Source organism: Pygocentrus nattereri, chromosome 15 (assembly GCF_015220715.1).
Source record: "Pygocentrus nattereri isolate fPygNat1 chromosome 15, fPygNat1.pri, whole genome shotgun sequence".
In the NCBI taxonomy this organism is placed as follows: Eukaryota; Metazoa; Chordata; class Actinopteri; order Characiformes; family Serrasalmidae; genus Pygocentrus; species Pygocentrus nattereri.
In genome coordinates, this window is record NC_051225.1 from 17,536,298 (window position 1) to 17,551,377 (window position 15,080).

Genomic DNA, 15,080 nt, shown 5'->3' on the forward strand with positions numbered 1-15,080 from the left:
AATTAGCTCTAAAACTATTAGACTTTTTTCACCTTTGCCATATTTTCTTGGAAGTCTGCCACAAATACCTGAAGAAGTCAGGTTCAAGTAACCTGAAAAAGAAATGCCTGGTCAGTGAAATCACATGATGGGCAAGCCTCGTGCCCTGAAAGACCATGTCTGGCAAGTCAATGAATAATCTATGGTCATGTTGCATGCCTGCATGGGCAACCTCCTTCTCCAGGAATAGAGCATCAATAATAGATGTTTGCCTTTTTTCTCGTTCCTTTGCAGAGATCATGCTGGAGCGATGAGAGACCCAGGACCCCAGATGCGCTGAGGGCTTTGTTTCTTCACCGGGTGAGATCAAATATCTGGGAGAGCAAGAACCAAGTGAAGACTGAAGCAGGAGAAGAAGTGAGAGAGAGTGAAAGGAGGTGTTTGGTTGGAACGGCAGACGGAGGGAACAGAAGGGCTGGATGCCAGCGTCCATCGGCTGCAGCAGCTCCCAGGTGCCTCAGAGATGGCCTCCAACTTCAATGACATTGTCAAGCAAGGCTACGTCCGCATGCGGAGCAGGAAGCTGGGGGTGAGTGGAGGCAACAAAATTTGATTGTGATCAAAATGATCACTGCAGTAATTGTAGTTTATCATGGTACCTCCTACTAGTCTTTGCTGGCAGTGAGAAGGTATGTTTCCAGAGTCCAGACACCCTGCGGAGGAAACTCATTTCGGCTGCTTGTATTCGCGATCTCATTCTTTCTGTCATTACCCAAAGCTCATGACCATAGGTGAGGGTGGGAACGTAGATCGACCAGTAAATCGAGAGCCTTGCCTTATGGCTCAGCTCTTTCTTTACCACAACAGACCGGTAAAGAGCCCGCATCACTGCTGACCCAGCACCAATCCGCCTGTCAGTCTCCCACTGCCTTGTACCATCACTCGTGAACAAGACCCTGAGATACTTAAACTCCTCCACTTGAGGCAAGAGCTCATCCCCGACCAAGAGAGGGCTCGCCACCCTTTCCCGCGTGAGAACCATGGCCTCGGATTTGGAGGTAGTGATCCTCATCCCGGCCGCTTCACACTCGGCTGTAAACCGATCCAGCGAAAGCTGAAGTTCACGGCCTGATGTCCCCAATTGGACCACATCATCTGCAAACAGCAGCGATGTGACCTTGAGGTCACCAAACCGGACACCCTCCATCCCCTGAGTGCGTCTAGAAATTCTATCCATAAAAATTATGAATAGAATCGGTGACAAAGGGCAGGCCTGACGGAGTCCAACTCTCACTGGGAACGAGTCTGACTTACTGCCGGCCATGCGAACCAAACTCCTGCTTTGTTTGTACAGGGCCTGAATGGAGCATAGAGCCATGTACCCCGTACTCCGAGAGCTCCTCCTGAATCCTGACTCCTGAATCCTGAAGCTCCTCCTGAATCTGAGGTTCGACTATAAGCCGGACTCTCTTCTCCAGTACCCCTGCATAGACCTTACCAGGGAGTGTAGTTGGAACAAACCCTCTGGTCCCCCTTTTTAAAAAGAGGCACCACCACCCGTCTGCCAATCCAGTGGCACCGCCCCCAATGTCCACGCAATGTTGAAAAGGCGTGTCAGCCAAGACAGCCCCACATCATCCAGATCCTTGAGGAACTCGGGACGGATCTCATCCACCCCTGGAGCCCTGCCGCCAAGGAGCTTCTTAACCTTAGCGACTTCGGCCTCAGTAATGGACAAGCCTATTCCTGTGTCCCCAGACTCTGCCTCCTCACTGTACCTCCTCACTGGAGAACGTGTTGGTGGGATTGAGAAGGTCCTCAAAGTATTCCTTCCACCGCCCAATGACATCTTCAGTCGAAGTCAGCAGCACACCATCTCCACTATATACAGTGCCAGTGGCACACTGCTTTCCCCTTCTGAGTTGCCTGACGGTTTGCCAGAATCTTTTCGGAGCCGACTTAAAGTCACTTTCCAAGGCCTCACTGAACTCTTCCCACACCCAGGCTTTTGCCTTGGCAACGACTGAAGCCGCAGATCGCTTGGCCTGTCGATACCTGCCAGCTGCCTCTGGTGTCCCACAGGCCAACCATGCCCGGTAGGACATCTTCTTCAGCTTGACGGCATCTCTCACCTGGGGTGTCCTCGGGTTCGAGGATTAGCGCCCCGACAGGCACCAACTACCTTGTGACCACAGCTACAGTCAGCCACTTCAACAATGGAGGAGCGGAACATGGCCCATTCTGAGTCAATGTCCCTCACCTCCCCCGATATCTGGTCAAAGTTCTGACGGAGGTGTGAGTTGAAGATCAATCTGACAGGTTCTTCTGCCAGATGTTCCCAGCAAACCCTCACTATACGTTTGGGTTTGCCTGGTCTGACCGGCATCTTCCCCCACCACTTGATCCAACTCAGCTCAGCTCCTCTCTTTACCCGAGTGTCCAATACACATGGCCGCAAGTCCGCTGACACGACTACAAAGTCAATCATTGAACTGCGGCCTAGGGTGTCCTGGTGCCATGTGCACTTATGGACATCCTTGTGTTCAAACATGGTGTTCGTTATGGACAAACTGTGGTTTGCACAGAAGTCCAAAACTGAACACCACAGATCAGAGAGGCCATTCCTCCCAATCACACATCTCCAGGTCTTACTGTCATTGCCCACGTGAGCGTTGAAGTCCCCCAGTAGGACAATCGAGTCTCCAGGAGGAGCACTTTCAAGCACCCCTCCCAAGGACTCTAGGAAGGCTGGGTGCTCTGAACTGCTGTTCGGTGCATAAGCAGTCAGGACCCATTCCCCAACCCAAAGGGTAGCTACCCTCTCGTCCACTGGGGAAAACCCCAACATACAGGCGCCGAGTCGAGGGGCTATGAGAAAGCCCACACCTGCCCACTGCCTCTCACCATGGGCAACTCCAGAAAAGAATAAAATCCAGCCCCTCTCAAGGAGATTGGACCCAGAGCCCAAGCTGTGTGTTGAGGTGAGCCCGACTATATCTAGCCGGTATCTCTCAACCACGCGCACCAACTCAGGCTCCTTCCCCGCCAGTGAGGTAACGTTCCAAGTTCCAAAAGCCAGTTTCAGCAACCGAGGATCAGAACGCCAAGGCCCACGCCTTCGATCCACAATGCACCGCACCCCTACTACTGCCCCTCCCATCGGTGGTGGGTTGATGGGAGGGGGGACTCATGTAGCTCCTTCGGGCTGGGCCCGGCTGGGCACCATGAGTGAATGCCCGGCCACCAGATGCTCGCTGGCGAGCCCCTCCCCCAGGCCTGGCTCCAGGGTGGGGCCCCGGTAACCCTGATCCGGGCAGGGTACACAAGTCCTGCTTTCTTGTTTTCATAGGGGTGATTATGGATCACACTTTGTCTGGCCTGTCACCTAGGACCAGTTTGCCATGGGAGACCCTACCAGGAGCTTTTGCTCCAGACAACATAGCTCCTAGGATCATTCAAGCACACAAACCCCTCCACCACGATAAGATGGTGAGCCATGGAGAGGCACCTTAAATATGTTTTGGACAATTTCTTCTTTTTGTGCATTTTGGTTTAGTTATAGCTCTTTACCTTCTTTTTGAAAAGCGAAAGTGCTGATTAGCTACGAGCAACTGGTGATGTGTTTGGCATTGGGGCCTTTAGGGTATGTTTCTGTGCTGGAGTAAAGTGGCAGAATGGAGGCTGTGAAAATGTCTTATTTTTAAGTTTTGTGAAATGTGGTCACAGGTAGTTTCATTATATTTTTCTTAGTAGTAAGTCAAGCCTCACACATTCATGAACTTTTTCATTCACTAACTAATATTTTGCCAGAAACAGAACTGTTCTTCCCTGCTGAGAGGTTTGTGAACAGATAAAGGGGGTGCTGAAGGTTAAATTGTCTGCAAAGCAGGCTTTTAACCTCACTTTTTTAGCTCTGAGACCTCATTACGATTTTACGTTCCACCTCTGCCAGAAATGTCAACCTTCAGCTCTACACCACCTGCCTGTAGCTCCTGTAACACCAGTGCATGCACATTTGCAGCACTGCCACAGTCTTACCATTGCTATCATGTTAAGATTGGTAAATAAGGTTTCTTTTGTTTTTAATATTCCTGTCATGCTTATGTTGTATTATTTTTTGCATTTTGTTCAGTTCCACTCGGTAGATAGGTCTTCTCCAATCACTCATTTCTGCTTCCTGACAAGGTTGACTGTGGCATCACCAACTATCAGGCTTGCGATCTCCAAGATGGTTGCGCTGCTCATGAGCCACAACAATTTTATTTTTCAATGAATAAAAAACTAAAAGTTTTTGTTATTTGCTAATTTTGTTGATGCTTTCTTTTTGCATTCACCTGCCCAGTCTATTGATCAATTGTTTTGGAGTCACAGGTCTTCTAATATGTAGCCACACCAACTCCATGAGCCATAAACCAGCAGCAACATGGTGTAATGTGTTGAACTGTGTAGCATTTGAAAAGGCATGTCTGTCATCGTGATTTGTTTTTCGGCTTCTGTTCAGATTATTAAGGTGACACTTTTTTAGGGTCCTGTGTTGCCCAAACATTAAACAATATGAACACTGAATCACAAAGTTGTTGAACGAAGCTGTACCAGCTTTTGGGTTTCTAGATAGTAGTGCCCTCTAAGGTGAGCTTAAATAGCTTGAATATCTAATGTTAAACTGCCATTCTGAAATAGGAAGCTGGTTTTAGATGTTATCAAAAAAAATTTCATAAACCTCAGAACATGATGGACAAACATGACATCTTGACTTCATTCCATATTTTAGTGATTAAACATGACTGTCTGTTTTATGGCTGTAGGGTGTAGTATGGGTAACAGCTTACCGATATACTTATATATTTAACACAGGGAGACAGATTACCTTGAAAATGTGGTACAGTAATAATTTATAAAGAAATACAGCAAACTTTGTTTATAATGTTGAACATGCCAGTGCAATGCTGCACTCAGCATGAGTTGATCCACCAAGTTGGAGGGCGCGGTTTATGGCCTGTTTAGTGGGTGTGGATATGTGTCAAAACACCTGTCACTCCTAAATCAGTTTACCAATGGACTGTACAGATGAATGCCCTCTTCTAAAGCCTGCCCCTTGTGAAAATGTGCAAAAACTCAAGATTTTAGAAGTAAATTATCAATTCCAGAAGCAAAAATGTTTCTGCAAAAAAGCAAATAGAAAAAATTAAATCAAAGGAATCATATTAAAAGGAGTGAAAATGACTAGTAATCTTTAAAAATGGGTGGGATTTACCTCTCATTATTTGTATTTGCAACATATTTTTGACATTTTGTTGCTTAACATTTTGCTTGACGATTTTATTTTGCCTCTCCATGGATCACCACCTTATCGTGGTGGAGAGGTTTGTGTGCTTGAAGGACCCTAGGAGCTATGTTGTCTGGAGCAAAAGCTCCTGGTAGGGTCTGGTCCTAGGTGACAGGCCAGACAAAGTGTGATCCATAACCACCCCTATGAGGACAACAAAACCGGACTTGTGTACCCTGCCCGGATCAGGGTTACCGGGGCCCCACCCTGGAGCCAGGCCTGGGGGAGGGGCTCGCCAGCGAGCGTCTGGTGGCTGGGCATTCACTCATGGTGCCCGGCCGGGCCCAGCCCGAAGGAGCTGCATGAGTCCCCCCTCCGATCGACCCACCACCGATGGGAGGGGCAGTAGTAGGGGTGTGGTGCATTGTGGATCGGGCAGTGTCCGAAGGCGTGGGCCTTGGCGTTCTGATCCTCGGTTGCTGAAACTGGCTTTTGGAACTTGGAACGTTACCTCACTGGCGGGGAAGGAGCCTGAGTTGGTGCGCGAGGTTGAGAGATACCGGCTAGATATAGTCGGGCTCACCTCAACACACAGCTTGGGCTCTGGGTCCAATCTCCTTGAGAGGGGCTGGACTTTTTTCTTTTCTGGAGTTGCCCATGGTGAGAGGCGGCGGGCAGGTGTGGGCTTTCTCATAGCCCCTCGACTCGGCGCCTGTATGTTGGGGTTTTCCCTGGTGGACGAGAGGGTAGCTTCCCTACGCCTTCGGGTTGGGGAACGGGTCCTGACTGTTGTCTGTGCTTATGCACCGAACAGCAGCTCAGAATACCCAGCCTTCATAGAGTCCTTGGGAGGGGTGCTTGAAGGTGCTCCTCCTGGAGACTCGATTGTCCTACTGGGGGACTTCAACGCTCACGTGGGCAACGACAGTAAGACCTGAAGGGGTGTGATTGGGAGGAATGGCCTCTCTGATCTGAACCCGAGTGGTGTTCAGTTTTTGGACTTCTGTGCAAACCACAGTTTGTCCATAACGAACACCATGTTTGAACATAGGATGTCCATAAGTGCACATGGCACCAGGACACCCTAGGCCGCAGTTCAATGATTGACTTTGTAGTCGTGTCAGCGGACTTGCGGCCATGTGGATTGGACACTCGGGTAAAGAGAGGAGCTGAACTGTCAACTGATCACCACCTGGTGGTGAGTTGGATCAGGTGGTGGGGGAAGATGCCAGTCAGACCAGGCAAACCCAAACGTATAGTGAGGGTTTGCTGGGAACGTCTGGCAGAAGAACCTGTCAGATTGATCTTCAACTCACACCTCCGTCAGAACTTTGACAAGATATCGGGGGAGGTGGGGGACATTGACTCAGAATGGGCCATGTTCCGCTCCTCCATTGTTGAAGCGGCTGACTGTAGCTGTGGTCGCAAGGTAGTTGGTGCCTGTCGGGGCGGTAATCCTCGAACCCGGTGGTGGACACCCCAGGTGAGAGATGCCGTCAAGCTGAAGAAGGAGTCCTACCGGACATGGTTGGCCTGTAGGACACCAGAGGCAGCTGGCAGGTATCGACGGGCCAAGCGATCTGCGGCTTCAGTCGTTGCCAAGGCAAAAACCCGGGTGTGGGAAGAGTTCGGTGAGGCCTTGGAAAGTGACTTTAAGTCGGCTCCGAAAAGATTCTGGCAAACCGTCAGGCGACTCAGAAGGGGAAAGCAGTGTGCCACTAGCACTGTATATAGTGGAGATGGTGTGCTGCTGACTTCGACTGAAGACGTCATTGGGCGGTGGAAGGAATACTTTGAGGACCTTCTCAATCCCACCAACACGTTCTCCAGTGAGGAGGCAGAGTCTGGGGACACGGGAATAGGCTTGTCCATTACTGAGGCCGAAGTCGCTAAGGTAGTTAAAAAGCTCCTTGGCGGCAGGGCTGCAGGGGTGGATGAGATCCGTCCCGAGTTCCTCAAGGCTCTGGATGTTGTGGGGCTGTCTTGGCTGACACACCTTTTCAACATTGTGTGGACATCGGGGGTGGTGCCACTGGATTGGCAGACTGGGGTGGTGGTGCCTCTTTTTAAAAAAGGGATGTGTTCCAACTACAGGGGAATCACACTCCTCAGCCTCCCTGGTAAGGTCTATGCAGGGGTACTGGAGAAGATAGTCCGGCTTATAGTCGAACCTCAGATTCAGGAGGAGCAGTGCGGGTTCCGTCCTGGTCGTGGAACACTGGACCAACTCTTTACCCTCTCCAGGATTCTGGAGGGTTCATGGGAGCTTGCCCAACCAGTCCACATGTGCTTTGTGGATTTGGAGAAGGCATTCGACTGTGTTGCCCGGGGTATTCTGTGGGAGGTGCTTCGGGAGTACGGGGTACATGGCTCTTTGCTACGAGCCATTCAGGCCCTGTACAAACAAAGCAGGAGTTTGGTTCGCATGGCCGGCAGTAAGCCAGACTTTTTCCCAGTGAGAGTTGGACTCCGTCAGGGCTGCTCTTTGTCACCGATTCTATTCATAATTTTTATGGATAGAATTTCTAGGCGCAGTCAGGGGATGGAGGGTGTCCGGTTTGGTGACCTCAGGGTCACACCGCTGCTGTTTGCAGATGATGTGGTCCTATTGGGGACATCAGGTCGTGAACTTCAGCTTTCACTGGATCGGTTTGCAGCCGAGTGTGAAGCGGCCGGGATGAGGATCAGTGCCTCCAAATCCGAGGCCATGGCTCTCACGCGGGAAAGGGTGGAGAGCCCTCTCTGGGTCGGGGATGAGCTCTTGCCTCAAGTGGAGGAGTTAGCGGCCAAAATGAGTTTCCTCCGCAGGGTGGCTAGACTCTCCCTTAGAGATAGGGTGAGAAGTTCGGTCATCCGGGAGGGACTCGGAGTAGAGCCGCTGCTTCTTCACGTCGAGAGGAGCCAGTTGAGGTGGTTCGGGCATCTTGTTAGGATGCCTCCTGGACGCCTCCCTTGGGAGGTGTCACAGGCAAGTCCACCGGGGAGGAGACCCCGGGGAAGACCCAGGACACGCTGGCATGACTATATCGCCCAGCTGGCCTGGGAGCGCCTCGGAATCCCTCCCAGGGAGCTAGTGGAAGTGGCTGGGGAAAGGGAGGTCTGGGCTTCATTGCTCAGGATGCTGCCCCCGCGACCCGAACCCCGGAGAAGCGGAAGATGATGGATGGATTTTATTTTGAGACTTTTGGCACAACATTATCTCAATTCGTCATCCTCTTCTGTGATTCTGCACACTTTCACTCAGAGAACATGAAGGAAATAGTTGCCTGTTTTATTGCTTGTGGATGTGTGCTTTTGACATTGCACATCATGTTGGTACATCATTATCATCCCAAACACTATACTTTTTAGCTATGCTCTTTATTAATTAACATTATTTATCTAGGGCTAAACCTTTAAAAATCCACCTATTTAAGTATGAATGATCATTTAATGGAAAGTAAATTTCCATTTTTACTGACAGGATCAGTTGAACAGTTGTTTTTCGGTTAATGGTTAATCATTACATCCTTACAGTGGAAGTTATTAAGTATGTAAAGTGCGATGGTCAGTCACAGAAGGTTAAAGAAAATGGTCTTCAAATGGTCCAATGCAATGGCAATGAACCTGAATAACTGGCCACTTCTTAGCAGCTCAGCGGATACTCCATGCTGAGGCTTGAGTGGCTGTGTATGCTTAAGGTGAACTCTGGTCTGTTAGTCAGCAGGATTGTCGTTACCGTGGCAGCAGAAGGGCTGTGACACAAAGCTGTCTGTGGGAGAACAGCAGTGGATTACCTGAGGATTCGTCTCTCCATCCTTCCATTATGCACCTCCTCCTCCTTGTTCCTTTTTTTCCTCTCTCTCTTTCTCTCTGTCCCGCTCTTTCTCTCTATTCTATTATACCCAAACATCCATTGTGTGTGTGCACTTTGTGTGTGTGTGTGTGCAAATGCGTGTGTGTGTATATTCGTGTGTATATGTGCATATATGTGTGCGCTTGTTTGTGTGTATGTGTGTGCATGTTTGCATGTGTGTGTGATTGCATATATATGTGTATGTGAGTTACGTGTAGCATATATGTCCGTGTGCTTGTGTGCGTGCATTTATGTGTGCATATGCACGTATGTGTTTGTGCACGTGTGTGTGTTTGTGTGCACGTGTGTATGTGTCTACATGTTTCTGTGTGTGTGTGTGCATGTGTATGTGTGCGTGTGTGCACGTGTGTAAATGTGTGCGTGCGTGCATGTATGTGCGTGTGTGTGTGTGTGTGTGTGCATGCATGCATGCAAGTGTGTGGGTGAGTGTGTGTGTATCTTTGTGCATGCGCGCGTGTGTGTGTGCACGCGTCTGTATGTGTGTGTGCGTGTGTGCATGTGCGGGTGCGTCTGTATGCGTCTGTATGTGTGTGTGTGTGTGTGTGCACGCACATCTGTATGTGGGCGTGTCTGTATGTGTGCATGTGTGTGTGCGTGCATTTGTGTGCGCGGGTGTGTGTGCGTGCATGTGTGTGTATGTGTGTGTATGTCTTCACCTCTCTCCTCCAGCTGCATTGAGTAAAATTGGATGCTGTTGCTTCTCGCATGATTTAACGACTGGTTTTCCTAATTGTAAGTCGATTTCCCTCGGCTGCTCAATATTATTCTTTCGCACGTAATGCGAGCCCAATATCATAAATCCCTGCTTATGTGGGGCTAAAGCTATTTACATCCCAACTGCTGCCGTTTCTCTGGCTCGGCAGAGGCACACAGTGTGTGGTGGCGTTTGCATTTCAGTCTGAGCTGTGACAAAGCCATCTCTGCGGCGTCTCTGTCGACTGTGGAACTTTCCTCCGAGGAAAGGAAGGAATGCATTTTCCTGTAAGTCCACTGCCTCGTCTCTTCGATGGAAGGCTTGCCAGATTGTCTTTTTAATTTCACTGTATTGACTGCTGATAGAGATGATTGTTGACATTTTGTGAGTGATTTTAGCGAGACTCGCTCTCGTGAGGGCAGTTTGCCTTGTGAGTGAAGGAAGAAGAGATGCTTTAAAGGGTCCATATTCTACATTTTTCCTTGCATTTGATTTTTTCATCCCAAAGAGGTCCCTTTATAATGGTGGTGTGGTTTTATGTGCAGTCATAGACCATTATATATGGATGGTAATATTACATGTCTTGTTGATTTTCTGCATTAAAATAATTTAGCCTATCCTCTACAGGGAATACGCTTCACCACATTTTAATGCACAATTACTGTTTCTGTGCTGAATTTAACATATTGGGATGGAAAAAGTAAACCATAGAATGTCGTCTGTGTGCATTTTCATGGCATATTTCACGTTATGCTGTATTTTTATGAAATCAACAAAACATAATTTAACCAAGGGTAAGTCTGCACTATACGATTGCATGTGTGTGGCCTCAGTTCTGATGGGCTGTTCTGTATTATGTCTCACCTTAGTTTTCATGATGATGAAAGTAATGAATTCACAACTGTTTTTTAGTTTCCATATTTGAATTGAATGGACTGAGGAGTGAACAGTATGTTTTGAAACTTTGTCTGTGTTTACATACGTCAAACTCTTCAGTTTCAAAAAAAGTGAGGAAGAACTTTTTCTTGATTTGGGATCTTAACTATACAAAATAGACACACAACACAGACTCTTGTCTGGCTCGTCCCTTCAGCTGTAGATGTTGTCACCTGCTGTCTGTGCCACAGCTCATGCCCTACAGACACTGCCTTCAAGCATCTGTGCATGTCTCCTTGGCCACACACATCCATAAACACACACACACACACACACACACACCATTTCTAGCGTTTCAGAACACTGATCTGTCTCCATCCCCCTTCCCCCTTTCTTTCCCCCTTTCACCTCACTCACCCAGCTTCTCACAAGACCCTGAAGGAGCTAATTAACCACCCTGTATGCCTCTCTACCTCACCTCCCCTCTCTCCCTCTGTACGTCCCTCCGTCCTCCCCACCAAGCCCCCCCGGCTGACTTAGAAACGAAGAGCCCCAATCAGTCTAATCAGAAATCAGAGAGCTGCTTAGCATTCTGTTCCCGGACTGACGGCCCCCATATCCCTGTACTCTAATGCCACTGCGGAGCGACCCTAATTGCTCCTCTGCCAAACTCCTTCACCGCATTGGTTTTCGTAAGCAGCACGACAGCAGGCACACAAATGAGGAAACAGATCGAAGGCAACTCAAAAAAGGATTTATCAGGATGAAGACAAAAGATTTGTGTTTTCTAAAGTCCTGAACCAGAAACAAAATTGGCTGTCTTTATAAGTGAGATTCTGTTTTGAACACTGCTAACCTGCAGCCACAATTTAGTGGCCAGGGCTCAAGCTAGTGACATCAAGATTGAGTTTTAGCATACGCAGCTGGGCTTTGTGGCATTTTAAATTTGATTTTGAATGACGTTAATTGATTTCTGTCGTTTTGCTGTAGGACAGCTTTAATCTGACTGGGCCTCGTTATAATGGTCCTGTTATTCTGAGACAACTCCAAGATGCCTAGCAGAGCCAAAGCCTCTTGGGAGGATCGGATGAGGGTTCAAAAAGCTGTGTGCCAACCGGCCAAAATGAAGTCCAACTGTGAGGCAAAGCGCCTCTGCCCGCTTCTTTCATTCAGCTCATATTTAGCACTATAACCCACTTTGTTCCTTCACTACCTGCTGTGTTATCACTCATTAGCTCGCACTTAGGGCTACGGGTGTTTAACTGCTGAGTCCCTTCCATGCTGGCTCTGTGTGTCTGTAACCTTGTCACCGCTGCATGAACCTGCCGGTGTCATGTAGCTAACTGATCCTGTTGTTGAGGCCTGCTGGCCCAAACCTGACTGTGGTAATAATGCCCCCCCCCCAGGGTAGGGATTACTATAACATTCAACATGGCTGAGGCAGAACTGAGGCTGCATATTGCCTGTCACTTATATTTCCTTGCACTAAACTTCCACAATTAAACGTCACACAAAGCAGGTGATAGAACCTGTAAAACAAGGCACCTCTGATCAATCAGCCAATCTGCTAAGCTCTGGCTTGCTCGCTCTTCCTCTCCGTCTCCTTCACTTACTTCCTTCCTTGTCTCTGGTGACACAGCCTGTTTAGAGGGTATTAGCTGAACCCCCAGGGTTGAAATTATGCATACAAGGAATCCATCTTCTACCTGCTCTGTAAACAGTGTTCCTTGAACTCTCCACTCTTTACTGCCATAAAACACCACTCGACATTTATACTACATCAGTATTTTTAGCTTGTGGGCTGTAGTTCGCCTTCTGCTCCTCTCACAAACAAGGCTGATGCTATTCTGCATACTGTGCAGTTTTAGCGCATTTTTAAGCGTGATTTGGTTGTCACTGACTTCAATTCACGATCAGGCCAAATTTCAGCTCCACTGGTCATTGTTAGATGTGCAGTGTGAGGAGGCTGGCAATGTCTGATTATTCAAACGAGCTCCGACTGAGCAGAAGGACGATTAGGTGTATTTGTCATGTCAGCCATTGTCTTGCAGTTTGAGCCGTCACACGCAAACCACACTCACACAATCACAAACACTGCTCCTCACAAAAGGACATGCACTGCATTTACATGCTGGTGGTAAATGGGCGACAGCAAACTGGATATTCCATTGTTTTCAGGGAAGCTGCTGTGGGCAATTCCGCCACTGCCAGCATTTCACATTCCATTAGTTTTCTCAGTGAAATAAAGCAGACTTTAATCTTTTATTTGATTTTGTTTCTATAGGATCCACGGTCTCCCAGCATTGCATTGTTGAAGTTTATAACCACCCTGTATTATACAACCACAAAGACTGCCCTCTTATATTTTTGTTACTTTAAATGGTGACGCTGCTAGAACTCTCCTCTCAAACAGTCAAATACCTTTGACACTTGATCCCTGAGCTTGTTCTTCCCTCAGGTAGAATATTCTATAAATTGTCAGAGCCTTTTTTTCCCCTGGCTTCCTCCCTAATCTCTCACTCTTACTTTCTCTCTCTTGCTCTCACTTTCTCTCTCTCACTCTCACTTTCTCTTTCTCGCTCTCACTTTATCTCTCTTGCTCTCACTTTCTCAATCGTGTTCTCTCGATCTCAATCATGTTCTCTCAGTCTCTCGCTCTCAATTGCATTCTCTTGCTCTTAGTCTCATTCTCTCGCTCTCAATTGCGTTCTCTCTTTCTCTTGCTCTCTCTCTCTCTGTCTCTCTCCTTTTTTCTCCCATTCTCTTCTTCTGTTGCCCTCTGTGTGGGTTTCTTATATTGAGTGTTTTGTGAATTTGCTTTAACAGCATTAAAGACAAGTTCATAAAGTTCCTGCATCCTCATCTGTTATATTGAGGTAACGTCTCTCAGAAAGATATAACGTCAGACTGCTGATGTGAAGTGGAGCAGGTTGATGTGATGTTTAGCGACACCTGCAAAACATAATGATAAAATAATTGTATGTCCTCATACTGATGGAAGATAAGAAAAAGGGTTAACACCTCATTTTGAGAGCTCATGTTTTGTAGATGCCTCAACTAAATATCTAAATGTAACTGAGTTGAGCTGAATACATTAGATTTAATAGATTTAGACTTGGAGGCTAATTCTGTACAGACTCATGTTAATCACTGCTCTGAGCAGCTGATTTAGGCTCTCAGAATATCCTAATATATATTATTGATTTAATGCTGGTACCATTTTCTAATGAAATTCTCTCAGGACATTCAGCTGCTTCTTGTGAATGCCTCAGGTGCCACAATGTAACTGCTGTGCCATTTAAGGTGGAACAGGAAAATTTTAACAAGCAGTTGCCAAAACTTCAGCTTCAGCTAGAGTTGAAAGTCATGATATGAGCAGGTTTCTCTGTTTCTGCTTGACAGCTGAGTAACATTAACTTATTTTTGCTGTTTCACAGTTTTGCTGTTTTGGCCTGTTTGCTGATGTTTGTGATGCTAATCACAACTGCAGTGCCATTTAAGGTGGAACAGAAAACTTAAACAAGAAGCTGCAAAAAACATGGATAGTATTTTTTTATAAGGAGTTTTAGCCTATCGGAAAGTCCGATCTAGAAGTTTTATTTACAGGTATACAGAATGATCATTTACCGAATGATGCACAGCTAATAGGTCTGTATGACATGTTTGTGTATGCAAATGTATTTGGATATATACATGTTGAGTATGTGTGTGTGCGCGTGGGTGTGGTGGGGGGGTGCATGCAAGTAGGGGAGGTGTGCGTGTGTGTGCGGGTGGTTGGGGGTTATACGTGCGTTTTTGTTTGAGGGGTGTGCGTGGGTGTGTGTGGGGTGGTGGGCATGTTTGTTGGGTGTGTGTGTGTGTGTGTGTGTGTGTAGGTGGGGGGTGTGCCTGTGCGTGTGTGGGTGGGGGTGTGCATGCATGTGTGAGGGGGGGTGTGCATGCATGCCTGTGTGTGTGCTGGGTTTGCCCGTATGTGTGTGGGGGGGGGTGCATGTGTGAGCTTGGTCTCAGGTGTAGTCAGTTTACCAAGCAGGTGCCAGAGTACGAGGTTTCCATGGCAACCGTAGGTTTGATTTTTGAAGGGTATCAGAGGCGCGAGCAGAGGGGTCTTTTTTATCTGAGAGAGAGAGACAGAGACGCCTGGTGCTGAGGGGCTCAAATATCAGTAACTTGAAGAGAACTGACGATTAGTTCATGATAATTCAGAAAAATCTTGGCTGGACTTTTTAGCTGTTCCTTCCGCAGCTGCGCTCAGATCACGATGGGTAGCGTCTCACCCTGGACTCATCAGGCGCTGAAGTTCTTTAGTTCAGGTCATCCATTTGCTGTACACAAGCTTGGCACTTGGGTCCTGTGTCCCCAAAACCTGTGATGACTCACCTGGTAGGCCCTGGAATACAGCCTGGGTT

General features: G+C 47.8%; 1 protein-coding gene across 4 annotated transcripts in view; it reads left to right on the top strand.

The window, feature by feature from the left end:
• Positions 1-15,080, top strand: part of dok4 (docking protein 4) — an 89,072-nt gene that overhangs the window by 38,999 nt on the left and 34,993 nt on the right. For 3 of the 4 annotated variants that reach the window (XM_037545150.1, XM_037545152.1, XM_017696502.2), the window contains exon 2: positions 274-568. In XM_037545150.1, coding sequence (XP_037401047.1) covers positions 503-568 — 66 coding nt within the window. In that variant the 5' untranslated portion in view covers positions 274-502. Of the gene's footprint in view, positions 1-273; positions 569-10,055; positions 10,083-15,080 lie in introns of those variants that run through there. The other variant, XM_037545151.1, reaches the window with a different exon arrangement.